The sequence below is a fragment of the Peromyscus californicus genome, unplaced genomic scaffold (genome assembly GCF_007827085.1).
Source record: "Peromyscus californicus insignis strain IS unplaced genomic scaffold, ASM782708v3 Scaffold_8__1_contigs__length_139910024, whole genome shotgun sequence".
NCBI classification, from domain to species: Eukaryota; Metazoa; Chordata; class Mammalia; order Rodentia; family Cricetidae; genus Peromyscus; species Peromyscus californicus.
The window spans coordinates 104,388,518-104,408,558 of record NW_026294606.1 but is presented as its reverse complement, the minus strand read 5'-3'; the positions used below and the strand labels follow the sequence as shown (position 1 = coordinate 104,408,558).

The following is a 20,041-nucleotide window of genomic DNA, read 5'->3' as shown; positions in this document are numbered from 1 at the left end:
AGGTGTCCACAGGAGAGGTGAGCTACAAAAGAACAAAAGAACAACGGCTTTGTGGGGAGGGGCCGCCTCTCTGTGCTCAAGGCGCACACTCTCCACTTTGAGTTAGGTACTATGCAACATTGTGACTTACACTGCCTTCAAGAGAAAGCAAGCCCTAGTAGAGGAAACAGAACATACTGCTACGATTTGAGAGCCGTTTTAGATTGTTTTGATTTTTTTTTTTTTTTTTGAGATGAAAGACTTATATTTCTCTGTGTAGCTTTGGAGCCTGTCCTGGAACTCATTCTGTAGACTAGGCTGGCCTTGAACTCACAGAGATCTGCCTGCCTCTTCCTCTTCCCAAGTCCTGGAAATAAAGGCATGCACCACCACCGCCCAGCAAGTCTTTTTTTTTTTAATTATTTTATTTATTTGTTTATTTATTTATTTATTTTGAGACAGGGTCTCTCTAACTCTGGCTATCTTAGAATTCTCTATGTAGACCAGGCTGGCCTGAAATTCACAAAGCTCTCCCTGCCTCTGCCTCCTGAATGCTGAGATTAAAGGTGTGCACCACCACACCTGGCTAGTCTTAAACTCACAGGGTCAAGAGATCATTTTGCCTCAGCCTCTAAGCAGCTAGGACTGCAGGTCCATGCATCAGCAGCTGGAATTGCAGGTCCATGCATCACTTTAGAAGGTGTTTTAACATAACTGTGTATTGGTTTTTTTGGTGGTGGTTGTTGTTTTGTTTTGTTGTTTTGTTTGTATCTGGTTGGGGTGAGGCTCCACAGCTGGGAGAAAATCCCTTCTTTTTAAGTATTCTTCACCTTGTCGTCAGCTTTGCCCACAGTAGGTGACACTCTTCCCTTCGGAAGCAGCACCGTCTTGTTTCTAGTCCTTGGCACAAAATGCTGCCAATGACCGAGCTTCACCACTAACAATGCTTGTAGCCTGTTAGACATCTCCACAGTTACACACGATCTGTCCCTAGCCACCTTCTGTTCAGAGCAGCTAGACTCCATCGGTAGGCACAGCTGAAGTTCTTGGGATAAATGTCTTCTTTCACCCAGGCCTCCCTTTGCCATTCTGCAAACATACAGCCCATTCCTGGTAGCTGGTCCTCTTGTCTAGAATGTTCTCCAGGGGCCTCTGTCTAACTCATTCTAGCTAACAGAGATCTCTCTTCTGATGTCCTTGACTTCTTCCAGTCAGATCTTCACATCGTCATTAATTATAGCCAACTGCGTGGCCCATGCCTGCAATCTCAGCACTCTGGAGACTGAGGCAGAAGGAGCGCCAAGAGTTTGGGCTAGCCTGGGCTACACAAAATACAGCTTGCCTCATAAAAAGGCAGAAGGAAAGAAGGAAGTTTTTTTTTTTTTTTTTTTTTTTTGTTTTTTTTTTTTTTTGGTTTTTCGAGACAGGGTTTCTCTGTGTAGCTTTGCGCCTTTCCTGGAACTCGCTTTGGAGACCAGGCTGGCCTCGAACTCACAGAGATCCGCCTGGCTCTGCCTCCCGAGTGCTGGGATTAAAGGCGTGCGCCACCACCGCCCGGCTAAGAAGGAAGTTTTTTCGATTATAAACTGTCTCTTGGGACAACTTGACTTTGCGAGCAGATTCGTCTTCAACATGGACAAACTTCCACATAGTGGTAACTCGCCTGAGGCTGCTCTGCAGGTTTCCCAAATGTGTTGAATGAGTGTGGCACAAGTCTGGTTTTTTTGATTGTTTGTTTTTTTGTTTTTTGAGACAGGGTTTCTCTGTGTAGCTTTGTGCCTTTCCTGGAACTCGCTTTGTAGACCAGGCTGGCCTCGAACTCACAGCGATCTGCCTGCCTCTGCCTCCCGAGTGCTGGGATTAAAGGCATTCGCCACCACCGCCACCCCACCACCCCCACCCCGGGCGGCACGAATCTTTTGAGCCAGATTGAGGGACTTAGTGTCTAGAACCTGTGCAAAAGCTGATTCAGCAACATCTGAATGCACATTTCTAAGTGACTGGGTATGGAATTAACCCTATTTCTAAATCCCCAGTGGTACACGGAGATAAACTGCAGCCCTTTACGACTTTCCAATGAAGGAATAAGTGCAAACAGGGCCCCTCAAACTGGATGTTAATTCCTGCAAATCCTCCCTGCTACCGCCAGTCTTCCAAAGGGAAAGACGGTTTTTCTCTGCCTGACTATATGGTCCTGCACATCAGAAAGGGGCAGTTCACCACTTAGACTGGAGCAAAGCCAATTGGTATAGGCAGAGCACCGACGGTCCTTGTGGTGATATTGTGTTCCCCAACATATTGTGCACCCTAATAAACTTATCTGGGGTCAGAGAACAGAACAGCCACTAGATATAGAGGCCAGAAAATGGTGGCACTCACACCTTTAATCCTATCACTTGGGAGGCAGAGATCCATCAATCCCTCAGGATCTCTGTGAGTTTAAAGCCACACTGGAAACAGCCAGGCATGGTGACTCATGCCTTTAATCCCAGGAAGTGAGCCTTTAATCCCAGGAAGTGATGACAGAAAGCAGAAAGGTATATAAGGCATGAGAACCAGGAACTAGAGCTGGTTAAACTTTTAGGCTTTTGAGCAGCACCGTTCAGCGGAGAAGCATCCAGTCTGAGAATACAGGATCAGCTGAGGAATTGGCAAGGTGAGGTAGCTGTGGCTTGTTCTGCTTCTCTGATCTTCCAGTGTTCACCCCAACACCTGGCTCTGGGTTTGTTTTTATTAATAAGAACTTTTAAGATTCATGCTACAGGTCCTTAATGTGGCATTTGGGCCCACTGTTCCTGTGGAAGGTCTTAATTGACTGGGAAGGTTGTGCTGAGCCAGCCCCACCCTAGAGTCAGTGGAGAGGGACAAGGAAACTGCAGGTCATAGTTGGAGTCTTAGAAACTAACTAGCATGCGCCGGCCCTGGAGCAGCTGCAGGGAAGGGAATGTGTACACAGAGAAGTCAGGAAAGGGACAGAATTGGGCCTTTTCAAGATGGCTGCCCCATTCCTTGAGCATCTAAACATTTTACAAGCAGCCAGTTGGCAGACCATGACTGGTGCATTTTATCTAACCTATGGAATGTTTGTTTTTAACTTCTGAATCAGCTGCTAACACTTAAAAATGAAGAGATTTCACATACAGGTCTAGATTTCTGGCTTCTTCAAGCAGTTAAGCACCTGGCCATGCTAGGCCCTCCCACCACAGGGAGATGAACCTCTGTGTGGAACATCTGCTCTCCAGGAGGCCACTGCACTCATTGTTTAGCACTGCAGACTCCCTGCTTGTTTTTCTTGATCTAAAATGTTGTATACTGCAACTCTGGGAGGGAGGAAGGGAGATCGAATAGATCCCTAAGACCCTGGCCCCTCCAGATTCAGGTGCCTCTTGAGGTGGCATGGTGGCCCTAGGCTCCTAAGATCTGTAATGGAATCAGGACAAGATATTGTTTGTTTTTCTAAACACCAACTGGAGAACTGCCTGTCACTGGCGATCAGGATGGCCATGACGCCACCTCAGGCTGAGGCTGACTATGTACGGACCCTCTCAACGACTCTGCAAATCTTGAAACAGTCCTCTCCCTCATTTCTAGGAGGGAGACCTTGAAGTTTACTGTCACAGCCAGTGGCAGAACAAGTCGACAGACTCCTGAACAATTCTCTTTACCAAGCAAACACTTCTCTATCCGGGTATTTGCTGATGGCTATGGCCAGGCCCCTCAGACGGTCTGTAGCACAACACACATGCCACTGTGGATTCAATATTAGCCTTTCTGTGTTTTATGATTTATTGTGGACCTATATATCACTTGTGCGGAGGTCAGAGGACTTGTGGTAATTGCTTCTTCCAACATGTGAGTCCCAGAGATTGAACTCAAGTTTGACCCAAAGTGTCTTTACTTTCTGGGCCATCTCAACAGCCTTTAAGAGCGCACTCTTAGACTTTAGTCCCAGCAGTGGGGAAGCAGAAGCAGGAGGAGCTCTGTGAGTTCCAGGCCATCCTGGTCTAGAAAGAGAGTTCAAAGACAGCCGGGACTGTTAACAGAGAAATCCTGTCTCAGCACACTCTTTGGAGCCGGGGATAGCACACAGTGCTTACCATGTATGTGCTAAACCTAGGGTTCATGCCCCATTGTTGAATAAACTGGGTGTGGTGGACCTCACCTGTCTCTTCTGAGTTAAAGGAAGAAGTTCAAGGTTATCCCCTTGGCTACATAGGAAGTTCAAGCACCCATCCTGGGCTAGAGAGACCCTGTCTCAAAATAAATAACAAAACAAAACAAACTCACTGAGAAGCCTTTTAACCCATGCAGCGATGTCCCCTGAAGCAGGGTGACACATAGTGATTTTATCTGTCAGGATGGGGCAGGTAAGCCAGGTGCTGTGGTTAAGTGACTGAGGGACTGTGGACAAGTCTGAGAGGACAGCTTCCAAACTGCAGCTCACATGCCTATGAAATGGTGTCAGCTGGCCAAGTTATCTCTGATGATGCTTGAAGGACACATCATTTTGTTGTTGTTGTTGTTTGGTGTTTTGAGACAGGGTTTCTCTGCGTAGCCCTGCCTGTCCTGGAACTCACTCTGTAGACCAGGCTGGCCTCGAACTCAGAGATCTGCCTGCCTCTGTGCTGGGATTAAAGGTGTGCACCACCATTGCCCGACCCCATAAATTCATTTTTAAAACTAGTCTTTGATTATCATTTCTCTTCAAGCTTTCCCGAGATGTAAAAGCTCCAGGTCTCCAGCTGGTTCTAACTTCTGCTAATAGCATCCTCTTCTCCCGAACCCCTCTCCACCTCACCTCACCCAAGTCTAGCACCAGCGTTCAGAGGCCTGGAAACTTATTAGCGAGGATGTCAGATGGAAACTTAAGAGGTCGGGATGTCGGAAATAAAGGTGTGAAGGTGGGGAGGAAGAATTGTTTGGGCTTTAAGATCGGAATCTCCTAGGTTCCTGCTAGACCAATCTGCAGCTTTTAAACAATGTCATCAGCGCCCCGCTGCGGAATTCAAAGCTCAGCTTGTCACGACTGTTAACATCTTCTTTGACCAGGCTCTTTATTTGACAATTTTTCTCTTCTGTTCCTCTCTTCTTGCCACCGGGAAGGTTCCAGAAGAACATTGGTTTAGAAGTCGGGAGAAGATACATTCTGTGCTAGCTGGCTTGCAGGGTAGGTTTTCAGACTTCGGGACCGGGGTGTGGGGGACGGGGATGGACAGGAACGGTTTTGGAGGTCCCTACGGGTCATCTGGAAAGTTAACGACGCTTCAGGTTCTAGGCTGGGGACAATGGCCGCCTTTCCAAGGCTACTGGCCCGGAGGTCGGCGCGGAGCAGTGGGGCCTTGGGCTGCACTGGGGGTCCCCAGTTTCCCAGAGGGCGCAGAGGCTGCGACTCTAGAGCCGGAGGGGCTGCGTCCACGAGGGACCCCGCATCTGAAGAGCAGCGGCTGGTGGCCGGGAACCCACTCTTGCCAACTTTCCCGGCCGCGGGGCGGGAGGAGGGCACAATACTTAAGGAGGCTGGGGCCGGCGATCATCAGTGGGAGCGCGCGGCAGCACGGTGGAAGCAGCGCGCGGCGGCGGAGCCGGAGGAGGGGCATGGAGCCGCCGCGGGCCTGCTGAGCACCGGAGCGCGGGCAGCCGGCGGCGGCGGCACGGTGAGCGCATCCAAGGGGCGGGCCGAACGGGGCTGCTCCTCAGGCGCCTCTTGCGGCGCCCTGGAGACCCTAGGGTTCCGGATGGTCAGGGCTTGCGGCCGTTCTAGGATTCCCGGCGGCGGTCCGTGCCGCGGGATCCCCACCGGTCTCTCTTCCTTTCTTCCAACATCCTGGGCTCCTGCAGCCTCTCCTTCTCCCTTCCTCCCTTGCGGCTCGTGTTTTGTGAATGAAGAAGGAGGCGGGGGGGCAGGGGAGGGGTGGGGAGACCGTGGTGCGGGGCGCGAGGCTAGTGTGCCCCTCCCCCCACTCACGCCCGCAGGGGCTTCGCACCTGCGGGGACATCACGATTTCCAGCGATCCGATCCCCACAGCCCGAGTCTGTTGGATGAGCTCCCTCTCCTTGCCGGCTCAGAGGGGTCCGAGGGCGCCGAGGCTCGAGCGGAGGAGCCGCAGCCACCAGTGCAAGTTTCCGTACCGCCGCGCGTGGGCCCGGCTGCAGGGCGCACCTGTCAGCGTACGAACCTCGCAGCCCCTCAAAGTTTCCCGGCTGGGTAGGGAGGCGTGCGTCCTTGCCTGGAGGTTTTCATTTCTTTCCTTCCGTTGTCATACGGGACATCGATCTTGTAAAGCACCCCAGCCTCGTGTCCTTGAACCCGAGTGCGCCGTAGCTAGCCTGGTCCGGGCTTTCCAGGATCTCGGGATGGGGGAAGCGGCCCAGGATATAAGAGCACACACTCTCGTCTACCGGCTTGAGGAAATACAGTCCCCTGTCTAGGCAGGGGACCTCAACCAGAGCCCGCGCCAGAGCCTGACTGCACGTAGGGTATCTAACTGCAGAACCTTCTTGGGTCTTGTGTGGGGAGGTGGGTACGAAGGTAGTGCCTCTTAATTCCTGAGGGGGGAGGGTCCGGCCCGCGGATGGAGGGGACTGGCGACAGCAGGGATGCCGCCTTTGTTTGCAGGCACTCTTTCGCCAAGGTACCTGGGGCCCTGGGGAGCTGAGTAGGGCCTGGTTTGGCTGTTATTTCTTGGGTTTCCCGTTCCTTCCCGGCTGGGTCGTGGAAAACCGGCACGTGGGTGTGGCCGAGTGGCTTTAGCTACCGGACGAAGCTGAAGCCGGGTCCGGGTGAGGAGCGTGCCGAGAGCTTCGGTAGCTGCCTTGGACCTGACCGCATAGCCCCCGGAACTGCACCGAAGCGGGGCGCCAGGGCGCAGGTTGCTGGGCTGGCCAGGGCACCTCTTGTCCCTTCCCAGGACAAGGCGGGCAGTGGGGTCCGCAGCGCCCCCCATGCGTCGGCTAGAGGGGAACCGGGCAGAGGACGTAGGCCTGGGGCGTCCTGGGCTGGGTGTGTGCAGGGAGGGCTGGGGGTCCTACAGGGGAATCATGCGGTGGCTCCCGGGGCTGGTGGGGCAGAGAGCCCAGAGGCCAGGCTTCCCAGAGAGGCCAAGCTGCCAAGAGCTCTTTCAGATCTACACTGCTGGAAGAATGCTTTTGCGGATTTAAGCAGTGACTGTCTGTTCCTCACCCATCCTATGTGAGGGGTGTCCTTGGCAGCAAAGTCTGTTCCTGTTGGGATGGTGCCCAGTTTCAGGGAGACCAGAGTTGAAGCAGGCTTGGAAGTGAGAGGTCATTGTCTGAGACAAGGGGGGAAACGAATTCTCCAGATGGGGCAGGTAGCCGAGAGGGGAGGGCAACCTCTCCTTCCCCCTCTGCTTCATACCCTCTCCCATCTGGGAAGCCCTTGAGGGCTAATGTGCATCCATTTTCTGGGAAATCACCTAGATTTGAGAAACAAGGAATCATTAGCACCACTCCTAGGGACAGGGACACTAAGTCTTTGGGCAAGGTCAGGTAGCCAGGAGGCAGTGAAGCTTGTCCAACCCTTGGTCTCTGATGCCAAGTCCTGGGCTCTTCTCATTAACGCACAGCTGTTCCCAACAGGGCAGGTGCTAGGAACCCCAACTTCGTTACAAACGGAACCCTGCATTGTTTGCCCGAGTGGCTGGGCAGGGGACTTGCCGGCGGAGAGCCTGCCAGGGCACTAGGACCAAGAGGGCAGGGCTCCCAGCAGCCGGCTCCCTCTGCAGTGCCTGCAGCAGTTCCCTCTGGCCCTCGGTGCTGGACTTGCAGGAGAGCTGTCTCCACCCCCTCCCCCGTCAGTTTCCCCCTGGCCTTTTCTCCTGCCTCTCAAGTAAGTAAAGAAAAAAGTGAAAGCAAACACGGGGCAGTTTCTTGCTGAGCTAGTGGAGGGAAAGGGAAAGGATGTGTCTGTCTACCTGCCACAGCCTTTATGTTCCCTGCCCCTGCATTCTCCATGGGCCCTTTTGCTGTTACAGAGGAACAGTCCCCTCCCGACTGCACTCCCCCATTAGGCCATGGCTGTAGGCCGTGGGCTGACACCTGACCCATCATGCCTGGGTTGCCTCTGTGCCCAGTGTCCCTGCTGAGGCTTACTGATTAGGAGCTTTGGGTCAGACAGGTCACTCTACCAATCCCAGGGGACTAGCCTTTGGTTTATCTGTGATCAGCGCTACTCTACTTCCCTTACATGACACCTATTCGCTACTGGAACATGCTGTGAGGTTAGTAGTATAACACATTTTACAGACCACACAGCTAGAAAGGGAGTGGGTTAGACAGACAGAAACGGCGGAACTGGGACTTGAACCCCAGCAGTCTAGTTCTGAGTTTCCATGTGGTCTTGGTCAAGTTCAGTAAGTGATAATGGTTTTTATTAGTGGGTCATTTCTCTTGTTCTGAGCCTATCTCTGAGGATGCTCTAGCTCCTCTAACTGGGAATGCTGCCCCTGCCTGACCAAATGTCTCTTCTGTTCCCAGATGCCGGTACAGCTGACTACAGCCCTGCGTGTGGTGGGCACCAGTCTGTTTGCCCTGGTGGTGCTTGGGGGCATCCTGGCAGCCTATGTGACAGGCTACCAGTTTATCCACACAGAAAAGCACTACCTGTCCTTCGGCCTCTACGGTGCCATCCTGGGTCTACATTTGCTCATCCAGAGCCTGTTTGCCTTCCTAGAGCACCGACGCATGCGCAGGGCAGGGCGCCCCCTGAAGCAACGTTCGGTGGCACTCTGCATTGCTGCCTACCAAGAGGACCCTGAGTACTTGCGCAAGTGCCTGCGTTCAGCTCAGCGCATCTCCTTTCCAAACCTCAAGGTGGTCATGGTAGTGGATGGCAATCGCCAGGAAGATGCCTACATGCTGGACATCTTCCACGAGGTGCTGGGCGGCACTGAGCAAGCTGGCTTCTTTGTGTGGCGTAGCAATTTCCATGAAGCAGGTGAAGGAGAGACGGAGGCCAGCCTGCAGGAAGGCATGGAGCGCGTGCGAGCCGTGGTGTGGGCCAGCACTTTCTCATGTATCATGCAGAAATGGGGAGGCAAGCGTGAGGTCATGTACACAGCCTTCAAGGCCCTTGGCAACTCAGTGGACTACATCCAGGTAAGTCTGCCTCCCTAGGAGTGTGTGCACATGGCACGTGTGGCCAACCAGGCATACTCTCCTCCAGCAACTTAAAACGTGGCGTGGGTCTTGGTGTTGTAGCCATCCTCCTTGCCCATAAACAAGGCATAACAGTGCTGAAGACACCCTAGGAGTTGACCAAGCCTGGGCAGTGGTTCTGATGGTAACTGGGCAGCCCCCTGAACTGATGGCCTCATAACAACAGCAACCGGGTGCACAGCACTGACTTCATACAGGGCACTGCTGGGGTGCCTCAAATATATCCATTCTTCTAGCACTTAGAATAGCTCTGCTTATAACAGAACTGCTCTTCGGAGTTCACAGAAAGGTCAAACAGAAGTTTGGAGAATAACTTGCCTCAGGTCAAACAACAGACCTCTCAGGCGGTCTATCCACGGCTTGCTTTTAGTCCTTGTGTCTGTCTCACTACTGGCAACAGGGTGACTGAACAGGGACTAGAGAAACAGCTCATCAGTTCAGAGCACTGGCTGTTCTGGAGGACCCACCTTCCATTCCCAGCACCCACATGGCAGCTAACAACCTCTGTAACTTCAGTTCCGGGGGATCCGACGCCCTCTTATGGCCTTTGTAGGCAATGCATGCAAGCGGTGCCAACTTACATGTAGACCAAACATCCAGACACATAAAAATAAATCTTTTCTTTTTGTTTTTGGTTTTTTTGTTGTTGTTTGGAGACAAGGTTTCTCTGTGTAGCCCTGGCTGTCCTGCGACTCGCTCTGCAGACAAGGCTGGCTTTGAACTCACAGAGACCCACCTGCCTCTGCCTGCCGAGTGCTAGGATTAAAGGCGTGCGCCACCACTGCCTGACATAAAAAAAAAAAAATTAAGTAGCTGGGTGATGATGGCGTACGCCTTTAATCCCAGCACTTGGTAGGAAGAGTCAGGCGGATCTCTGTGAGTTCGAAGCCAGCCTGGTCTACAGAGCGAGATCCAGGACAGGCAAGGAGAAACCCTGTCTTGAAAAAAAAAATTAAGTATAATGAGTAAAAGGATTCTGCTAAAAACCACTCAGCTTTGTTTGAGTTAGGACCACAGAGTCCCATTCTTCCAACTTCCTTTTTCCAGTGTTGGCAGGTCTGGAACTCCAAACAGACCCCGCTCAGATCAAATGGTGGCTGGCACCAGCCTGGACATTCCATTAGACTGCAAGGTTTACACAGCTCAAAATTCCAAATACAAACTAGACAGAGCAGAAAAGATTAAAAGGATACATTTCAGTACCAACTAGAAACAGACAACTCAGTTGCCCAGGTTCTGGCCCAGAATTCCTCACAGCCTCTTGTCTACATGTGCCGAAGGCTCCTGCCAATTGTTTATGAACACTTGGAAGATTAGTGGCTGTTTTGGTAGCTCACTGTGTACTGATTCCATCTCATAGGCATCATCTTCAGTCCTTGAATGCTATTAAATGTTCCTTTCCTAACTCCATGGACCCAAGCATGTAAGGAGGGATGTGCCTAGAAGGCTGTTTGATTCTGTAGTTTCCCTGAGGACTTGGGGTCTTTGTTAGACTTTTCTTAGAACCCAGAAACACAAGAAAAAGCCCTTGGTCTTGACAAATGTCAGGCAACAATAACTTTGTCAGCCAGTCCCTGAAGCAGAGGAGCCAACCTGCTTTGCCTCTCTTGACTGTGTGTGTTCTGGTGGACCTTCACCGACTCCCACTAAAGCAGCATGCTCTACTCTTGATGGGCCTGGGCCCTACCTAAGGCAGCCCTGAGTTACATTCAGTGCGTGTTTGCTGAGTTCCAGCCAGCCTTCCAACAGCCCTGCTAAAGAGTATCTGCTTCTCTGTGGGGAAACCCTTGCCCAGCCAGTGGTGACACCAGGTAGACATTACTCTTCCTTCCCTAACTGCTTAGCTAGGACCTTCCTGAAGTGGATGAAGCAAAGCAGCGTGGAGAAGAGGATAGAAATGGTCACTGAGCCAAGACCAGCAGTATCGAGCAGTTGGCCTTTTAATTGAGGAGCCTCTGGGATTCTGGACGGAGGCTCCCTGGGACCTTCCCCAGCTCCAACAGGATGGAAGGACATCTGGTGGGGAGGGCAGAGGAAGCAGAACTGGGGCTGATGGCTGTGCGTTTCCCCCTTAGCATTCTGCTGCTTGTTTGTGCGACCCTGTCTTCTAACACGACGAGAACCGGGAAGACTGGGGTGTCAGAGGCAGCCTTATTTATTTTTGCTTCTGGGAATTTAATTGAGGGTCTTATGCCAGCAACTTTAGTAAAAGCTTCGACGGAACAGGGTTTAAGTTCATCTGCTCTGAGAACAGTGACCATAGAGCCCAGTCAACGAGTTAGTAAACCCAGTTTCCCTGCCCAATGCAATGCCAGGACCATTTCAGTAATTTCAAAAAACAGACAGAAAAGGCTGGTCACAGTAGCTCACACCTTCAGTCCCAGCACTTGGGAGGCAGATCTCTGAGTTCGAGGTTTTCCTGGTCTACATAGCACTCCAGCACAGCCAGGGCTACATAAAAGACTATCTCAAAGTGGAAGGGAGGAAAGAAGGCAGGCAGGCAGGCAGGCAGGCAGACAGACAGACAGACAGGCAGTCAGCCACCGTGGTGTGTGTACCCAGAGTTCAGGTGCAACTGACAGTTATGTGTTAGACCTTGAGGGAAGGAGCTACATTTGCAGACAGGATTTGATGCAGGGTGTGATTGTTGGCAACTGCTGCCAGCTTCCAGCTTATTCAGAGTAGATCAGACAAGAGGAGCTGTTGGCCACATATACCTGTCATAAAGACTTGGCCAAGATTCCAAGCACAGAATGCTTGGGCAGCAGCTTCATCTCATGGAGGTGCTCTTGGGCAGGTAGACTCCTTCTTATCACAGTCCATAGGTTCACCAGGAGGCCAGGGTTGAAATCAGAGCACTGTTAGCAAACTACTTATGAGATCACCTCAGCAGTAGCCCCTGACATCATCTCCTGGGGCGCTCTCCTTAGCCTCATGGTACCTGAACTGTCCATCTTTCTTCCCTTTGTCCCCCCACCCCTTTCTACCTAGCATAGAGCAGTTTGCTGGCAGTAAATGTGAGAGGGGGCCAGGTTCCTCAGACAGGAGCAGCTTCCTGAAGCGGGAGGGAACTTACAGAGAACCTGACAGTGCACTTCCTGTAGGTGTGTGACTCTGACACTGTGCTGGATCCAGCCTGCACCGTTGAGATGCTTCGTGTCTTGGAAGAAGATCCTCAAGTAGGGGGCGTTGGAGGAGATGTCCAAGTAAGAAGTAACCAGGAGTTCCTGGGGGTTGGGGTTGGCCTTTTCTGTTTCTAAACCCAGTGGAATATGCGTGGGAAATGAATCTCTGGACTTACCAGAATCTGGGGAGCAGTTTCCCTCATAGCTTTTGCTGGCCTTCAAGGGCTCACTTCTCTGACTGCCCAACTCATTTCCTGCTCTTCGTGAACATGGGTAAGGGGAGGGGAGCATTAGAAAAGTTAAAGTGGGAGGCTGGGGAGATGGCTCAGCTGTTAAGATTACAGCTGCTCTTGCAGCCCAGGTTCGATCACCAGCATCTACATGAGGACTCACAAGAGGTCATTACTACAGTTCTAGGGGATCTGATGCCCTCTTCTGGCCTCCACAGGCATGCATGCCAGTGGTGCACAGACAGACAAGTAGACAATACCCACACACTAAAATAAATTCAAAACATTTGCATTTGGAAGGACACAGGATTTGGATACTGCAGGTCTCAGAAACTACTTCCTTTTGGACTGATAGTGTAGCTGATAGCTCCCAAGTAGGTTCCTTGAAAAGCCCATGCTTTAGGGACCACAGGCTAAAGAGCTACAGGCAGTATGTTGAGCATGCAGAACCAGAGGACACTGCAGGCCATGTCATGTCCTCTTAAAGGCTTACCAGCCAAGGAGCAAGACAGGTAGAGTGGCTTTGCTTTCTGCTTCTTCCTCAAGCCCTTTTCTCTGCCACCACCAATGCCTCTCCTAAGACAAGGCACTGACTACTGGAGCATCTTACTTGGGAATCAGTGGAGGTGCTGGCGTTAAGGTGGAGCTGGTGCTGGGGAGCGAGGTTTTATATGACCACTCTGAGTTTCAGATTCCTCAGTTCTCGTAAGTCTAGAACTAATGCCCAGGAGTGTGAGCAGTAGGCTTTTCTACCCTTTCTGGTGTGAGCAGTACTACTCAGAGCAGAAAGGCCTCAGATGAACAAGCATCTTTGTCCCCTTACAGATCCTCAACAAGTATGACTCATGGATCTCCTTCCTGAGCAGCGTGAGGTACTGGATGGCCTTCAACGTGGAGCGGGCCTGCCAGTCCTACTTTGGCTGTGTACAATGTATCAGTGGGCCTTTGGGCATGTACCGAAATAGCCTCCTTCAGCAGTTCCTGGAGGACTGGTACCATCAGAAGTTCCTAGGCAGCAAGTGCAGTTTTGGGGATGATCGACACCTGACCAATCGAGTCCTGAGTCTTGGTTACCAGACTAAGTACACAGCACGCTCTAAGTGCCTCACAGAGACCCCCACTAAGTACCTGCGATGGCTCAACCAGCAGACCCGCTGGAGCAAGTCATACTTCCGGGAATGGCTCTATAATTCTCTGTGGTTCCATAAGCACCACCTCTGGATGACCTATGAATCGGTGGTCACAGGCTTCTTCCCATTCTTCCTCATTGCCACAGTCATACAACTTTTCTACCGTGGTCGCATCTGGAACATTCTCCTCTTCCTGCTGACGGTGCAGCTGGTGGGCATTATCAAGGCTACCTATGCCTGCTTCCTTCGAGGCAATGCAGAGATGATCTTCATGTCTCTTTACTCCCTTCTCTATATGTCCAGCCTCCTGCCAGCCAAGATCTTTGCCATTGCTACCATCAACAAGTCTGGCTGGGGCACTTCTGGCAGAAAAACCATTGTAGTGAACTTCATTGGCCTAATCCCTGTGTCCATCTGGGTAGCAGTTCTTCTAGGGGGCCTAGCCTACACAGCTTATTGTCAGGACTTGTTCAGTGAGACTGAACTAGCCTTCCTAGTCTCTGGGGCCATCCTGTATGGCTGCTACTGGGTGGCCCTCCTCATGCTCTATCTGGCCATTATTGCCCGGAGGTGTGGGAAAAAGCCAGAGCAGTACAGCCTAGCTTTTGCTGAGGTGTGATATAACCCCGAGTAAAGTGGGAAAAGTGCAATGGGTAAGGGAGGGGAGGGGAATGGAAAAGACAGGGTGGGAGGGAGAAGGGAGTGTTGTGTTCTAGTTTCATGGCTGAAAGGACAAATCTGAAATGCAAAGAATGGTGACTGGTGTGGCCTGGGTAGCTCTGCTCTGGAAGTGCAGCACTGATTCTTCAGGCACGGGGCAGATGGACTTGTTTTCAGGCTACCTGTCTGCTTGCCCTTGCACAGGCAGTGATCTCTGAGAAAAGATTTTACTTCCTTCTGGGAACTACAGAGAACCCAGAAATGTGCTAAACCAAGTGGTAATTCCATCCTGTGACAACTGGTACAGAAGCAATGACAGCCTTCAGGAAAGTGTCTTCCTAGTCCACTTGAACATGATGAGATGTAAGCGACGTGCCCATCAAGTCTGGCCAGCTAGTACCCCTTTCCCCAACCTCTAATTAGCCATCAATGCATTAAGTTTGTGCCTGAGATAACAAGGCTGGGAAACCTGATCTTTGGTCAGAAAACAGGGTCTAAGAAATGGTGCTTTATGTAATAGACTCCACACCACACCAAAACATCCCAGAGATGGGCCAAGCCACCAGGAGTAAGTACTAAGTTTAGTGGTTGGTTTTTTGTGCATACTATAAAGGAAAGTTTGGTCAGGTGTCATGGGTGTAATCCCAGCACTTGGAAGGTAGATAGATATAAGAGATCAGAGGTTCAAGGCCAGGCTGGACTACATGAGATCCTGTCTCTTACAAAAATAGTTTGACAGGAGGGACAAAGAGATTGTCGTGGTGCTAAAAAACCATGGAGGCCTTGGACTGAATGTGTTCCAACTGGAAACTGCTCAGACTTTTACAAGGATTCCAAAACTGTCAAGAGACCTTGCTGGGCAGATCAAATCTACCAGGAAGTTCAAATGTGTTCAGGGAAGTCTTAGTTTTTTGGCTCATTCATACCTGATTCCTCTCAAATTCAGCTCTGATCCGAGGCTAGACTTCCTACTCGATATTTCATTTTCTTCAATGGCACATAGTTGTTCTTAGTTGTTGTTTTCTATGGGGGGGGGCAGCAGTCCCCTCTCCATTTTCATGAGTAAGTTTCTTCACGTGGCAGAGCACGAACTCTTACAAGACCTACAAGACTTACAAGGCTGCTCCCGACATGCATGGAAAGAACATCACTTCTGACCACACTGCTCCTCATCTTACAACTGTCAGTACCTGGCAGCTGGTTAGCATGTGTGACTTCAGATACCTGTTCTCGACAATCATCCCCAGTGGAAAGCCCAAACGAACCCTCAAATCCAAGTTGGTCATCTTTGAGACCATCCATTCTCCTCAGTGGCTTCTCCAAGGAATCCTATGGCCAGGTAATGGATACTCCTCCATTTGCTGCTTCAGTCCAGAAAAACCAACAGGAGCTGGAACTGGTCCAGCAGTCTCCAGTCACTTCAGCACTCCCCTCACCCCCTCACAGCTGCTTGATTTCCCCTCTTCTTTTGGGGAGTGATGAGGAGCTTTTTATATCGTTTTGAAATCCAGACCAGACTTAGCTTTTGGATCTAAAACCTGGGATCATGACTAAGCCTTTGACTTTAGGGGTTGCTTCTACATTTTCCAAACATTTGTTCTCACAGGGGCCAGCTAACCCCTCAGAACCAACCCTAAGGTGGAGAACAGTGTACACAGGTGCTTCCTACACAGGAATGATGTGCACTCTGAACCACAGATGGGCAAACCCTGGGATTTCCCTTCCTCTCATGAACACAAGGGTTTTCCATGTGTAGCTTACAGTTGCCACAGCACACAGACCTCAAGTTTCCAATAAAATTGCTGGCTGATGTCAAGCCCAACTAATGGTGGCCGGGAAGCAGCAGCAGCCGTTTGTTTAAAGGCGGTTGTTCTGGGCCCTTCTGCTAAGAAGTGAACTATTTTGAACACTGCAATGGAGGCAATCCAGTCAGCCAAGCACAGGGCTGACTGCACTAAGGGTGTTTCTCCTCAGCTTCTTCTACTTGAAGGTTAGTACAGGACAATGGACTCTGGATGAAAACTGGTTGTCCGACCGTCAGCTCCTCTGTCTTGTACTGTGCTCGCCTCTCCTCAGATTAAAGATGCAGAGACAGCAGTGAGCTTACAACATTTGACCTCGACTGGACTTTCTAATTTATTTTGTAGGTTTTTCAGCAGCAAAACTAAACTGACTCTACAGCTGGATCCCTGTTCTACGAGGGAGGAGCCTTTATACAATGAGACTCATTTTGGTTTTTCCTCATTGACAATTTCAGCCTCTTTTGTATTATTTCTACAATTTGTAAACATATTTATTTTTACCTGCTTTTTTTAAATAAGGAGGGAACTTTATTTAACATTAAGGGTGGGAGGGAACCAGAAGGGAGGTGGCTTTACTTGGTGACAATGTTCATATCATGTTCTTGGCACAGCCACTGAGCACAATGCATGGGCCTTTTGCCTCTGAGGCAGTCACAGTGCAGAAGTGTGCAGCCGGAGCTCTAGCTTCATTTTGTCAAAGTCCTTCAGATTGAAGCAGCGGTATGGCTTCTGGAAAACCTCCTTGGATTTTTGTTTCTAGCCTACATATCCATGTACGCAACCTTAACATGGGACTTATAGCCATCCCTCTCCTTGAAGTCTTAGATGAAGCCATGGCAGTCCTTTTGCTTTCTATACTTAATGATCTTGTTCTCAATGCTGTGCATGGCTAGGGGTGGCAACATGCCGGGGCCATCCTCCGTACTGCGGGATCCAGCAAAGGGACTATGACTGCCCTCTTTTCCCAAGAAGCTCCTTGTCCAGGAATGGCCGAGGAGGTTGAGAACTCTTGCTGCTGCTTATGCAGGCTGCTCATGCTCCAGCTCAAGTTTTCCCTGACTATTTAGAAAGCATTCTCACTAAGGATATGATCCTTATTTAACTCAAATCCAGGAGCTGCTCCTGTTCCTCCAGGTGGCCAGATATACCATAGGTGGGAATTCTTCATAGAGTGCAGCAGAGCTCTACCAGGACCCCCTTCTCAGGATGATCTTTCTCCTGCTTCACAAGCTCTACCATCTTTCTTGATTCTGTCTTATAGCCGCTGCAGTCATTGCAGGGGCCACAACCAATGTCCCTCACCCCTCCCACCCCAGCTGCTTTAACTCGGCCTTCTCCTTCTGCACCTCCGGGACACTGATAGCAGAGCTCCACCTGTCATTCTTCTTGCTGATGTCTATGTTCTCTACTCCAGCATCATGTGAGGATGTAGACTGAAGATACGGGCTTCCTCTTTCTCCAGGACCACCTCTCCACTCTGGGTAGTTGGTGCTGACCTTTGCCCAGCAGTATGGAACTTAAGTCCCCCTTGTGAGTCTACTGTTCAAGAGGCTAAACAGACCTTCCCTTTCTGCTTAGTCATCTCAAAGGTCACCATCTCGAGTGTGGAATACTTCAGATGAGCTGAGGCCCTGCTGAACTTGTAGTTGCAGGCCGACCCAGTTCTCTGCAGTTCTCATTCATGAGACCATTGGAGTACCACTCTAGCTCACATGGAAGGTGTCTAGCCAGTTCTCCAATCCCCATCTTATTTGGCTACCAAAGAGCAAAGATTTTGTGTGTCAAAACCACCTGCATGGTGAGGCTCGGTGCAAAGCAGGTGCTAGGACCCCTTCCACAGTTCCACATTCTTCTCAGCCGACTTTTTATCCCCAGGTCCACATCACCAGCAGCACATCTCCTCTGGCAGCACCCCCTTTGTCCTTAAAGGTAAACATCAGTCTCTCCTTGGAATTAATGCATGCTCTTCAGTGAGGTCCTGCGGGTCTCAAGCACTGTACATCCTCTACCCAAACTCCTCCACCAGCAATGATGCCAATCTCTTTTTTTTGGTTTTTCAAGACAGGGTTTCTCTGTGTAGCTTTGGAGTCTGTCCTGGATCTCCCTCTGTAATCCAGGCTGGCCTTGAACTCACAGGAACCTGCCTGCCTCTGCCTCCGAGTGCTGGGATTAAAGGCGTGCGCCACCACCGCCCGGCCTGACACCCATCTCTTGATCTAGCTCCTCCACCAGCTGTCCTCTGGCGAGCCTTCTGGGGCTCCTCACCATCCAAGCTGTGGTGTTCCCACGCAGGGCTCACCCTCCCCCAACTTCTGGCTCAGGAAGGCCTTTCTTGTAGCTCTTCTCTAAAGGCCATGGGATTGAAACACTGGCTGCTTTAAGCTCCTCTTTTTTTTTTTTTTTTTTTTTTTTTTTCTTTTTTTGGTTTTTTTGAGACAGGTTTCTCTGTGTAGTTTTGGTGCCTGACCTGGATCTCACTCTGGATCCAACACTGCCCGGCAAGCTCCTCTTTCTTAACACTGATCTTCAAGAGTTTCAACCCCAACTTGGCTGGACCTGGCTGTTCCAATGCCAAGTAATAGCATCTCCTGAGCTGGATGGGCCTCAGTAGTCTTCACACTTTCTAGCTTCTCCACTGCTCAGAGTACTGTGCAGCACCATTAGGGACCTGAGTTTCCACACACCCACACACCTCCACCTCTTGCTCACCACAGGTGCCATTCTGGTGCTGTTTCTTGTACTCCTAATGTTGCTATGGCAGCTTGATGGTGCCTTGGCCAGCCACCACTGGTCCTAGCCACCTTTCTCTCAGAGGAGCTTGATGACCCCATAGTTAGTGTTAAGTTGGCCTTATTGGGCCCACCAAGCCCTGATGACACAAAATGCCAACAATTCCAGGTGACAAGGCAGCTGCCAACCTGGTGCTGGCAACCATGAGCGGCTGCTTCTGGCATTGTCCTTTTCATCGTTCTTGGAGATTAGCTTTTTTGTTGTTTTCAGGTCAACAATTTTTTTACTGCACTTAACAAAATAAAAACCCTTACATAATGCTGGTGTGTCCGTTGCTGTGACAAAAGTACCAAAGTGAACTTCAGGAGGAAAGGTTCCCTGGGGCTCACATTTTGGTATCCTATCAATTGACTCCGTTTCTGGGTACATGGTGAGGCAGAGTATCATAAAAGGGAGCCTGTCCTCAAGTAAATTTACTCACCTAGAAGCTGCAGGGAAGCAGAGAGCTAGAGGAAGCTAGGGACAAAACACACCCCTCAAGCTATGGTCACAGTGACTTGACTTTCTCCAGCTCTGCTCTGCTTCCTCAAGTCTGCACCACTTCCCAATTAGCTCTGAAAGCATGACTATCAACAGAGCTGCTTCTCCAGTGATGTTCAAGAATCCACCTCCTACCTCCATCAAAGAGCCTCGCTGGAGACCAAGCCTTCAACACATGAGGTTAGAGGCACAGTTCAGATGTAAAAAAACAGCTGGGATCTCAGAACTATGTCCTCCTGTACTTAATACACCTGGCTCCTCTTCTCTAGTTTTAAAAGGACTAATGGTAGAAATGGCAGCAGTACAATTCAGAAGTAGGGGAAGAGGCCAGCAAGATGGCTCAGAGTAAAAGGTACCCACTACTACTTTCCCAAGGTCAGCTGCTGGGCACCTGGGCTCTTCTCCTGATAGCCCTGATGACCTGAGTTCGATCCTTGGGATCCACTGCCCCACCCACCCCTCAATTGTCCCTCTGACTTCCACATGTACGTCACCAGCACAAGTGTGCACACACCACTCCAAAGTTAAAAATGCTGATTTAAAAACATTTCAAAAACAGGGTAAAGTGTCACAGGTACATCCATTTCAGAAATCAAGCCACTGAGGCCACCCTGATCCGACCCTGCTCATGAGCATTCATGCATGTGCAGCATCAGTGAGTCGGAGTCTCA

General features: G+C 50.6%; 1 protein-coding gene across 2 annotated transcripts; it reads left to right on the top strand.

Annotated features, from left to right (window-relative positions):
* Nucleotides 1–1,935: 1,935 nt before the first annotated feature.
* Has3 (hyaluronan synthase 3) lies at nt 1,936–19,150 on the top strand. Of its 2 annotated transcripts, none has more exons than XM_052727062.1 (4): nt 1,936–5,146; nt 8,473–9,093; nt 12,258–12,359; nt 13,334–19,150. In XM_052727062.1, exons 2-4 carry the CDS (start codon nt 8,473–8,475, stop codon nt 14,255–14,257), a joined length of 1,647 nt encoding a protein of 548 aa, XP_052583022.1. In that variant the 5' UTR covers nt 1,936–5,146; the 3' UTR covers nt 14,258–19,150. The 2 variants fall into 2 exon arrangements, with proteins under 2 accessions (XP_052583022.1, XP_052583021.1); XM_052727061.1 differs by lacking the exon at nt 1,936–5,146 and adding an exon at nt 5,153–5,633.
* Nucleotides 19,151–20,041: the final 891 nt, after the last annotated feature.

Bases quoted from the DNA above. Each gene is read 5' to 3' on its own strand.
- Has3 (XM_052727061.1), top strand. From the start codon at position 5,265: ATGGCCGCCTTTCCAAGGCTACTGGCCCGGAGGTCGGCGCGGAGCAGT. The intron at 9,094-12,257 runs GTAAGTCTGCCT...CACTTCCTGTAG, and splicing joins ACTCAGTGGACTACATCCAG to GTGTGTGACTCTGACACTGT. The intron at 12,360-13,333 runs GTAAGAAGTAAC...GTCCCCTTACAG, and splicing joins GCGTTGGAGGAGATGTCCAA to ATCCTCAACAAGTATGACTC.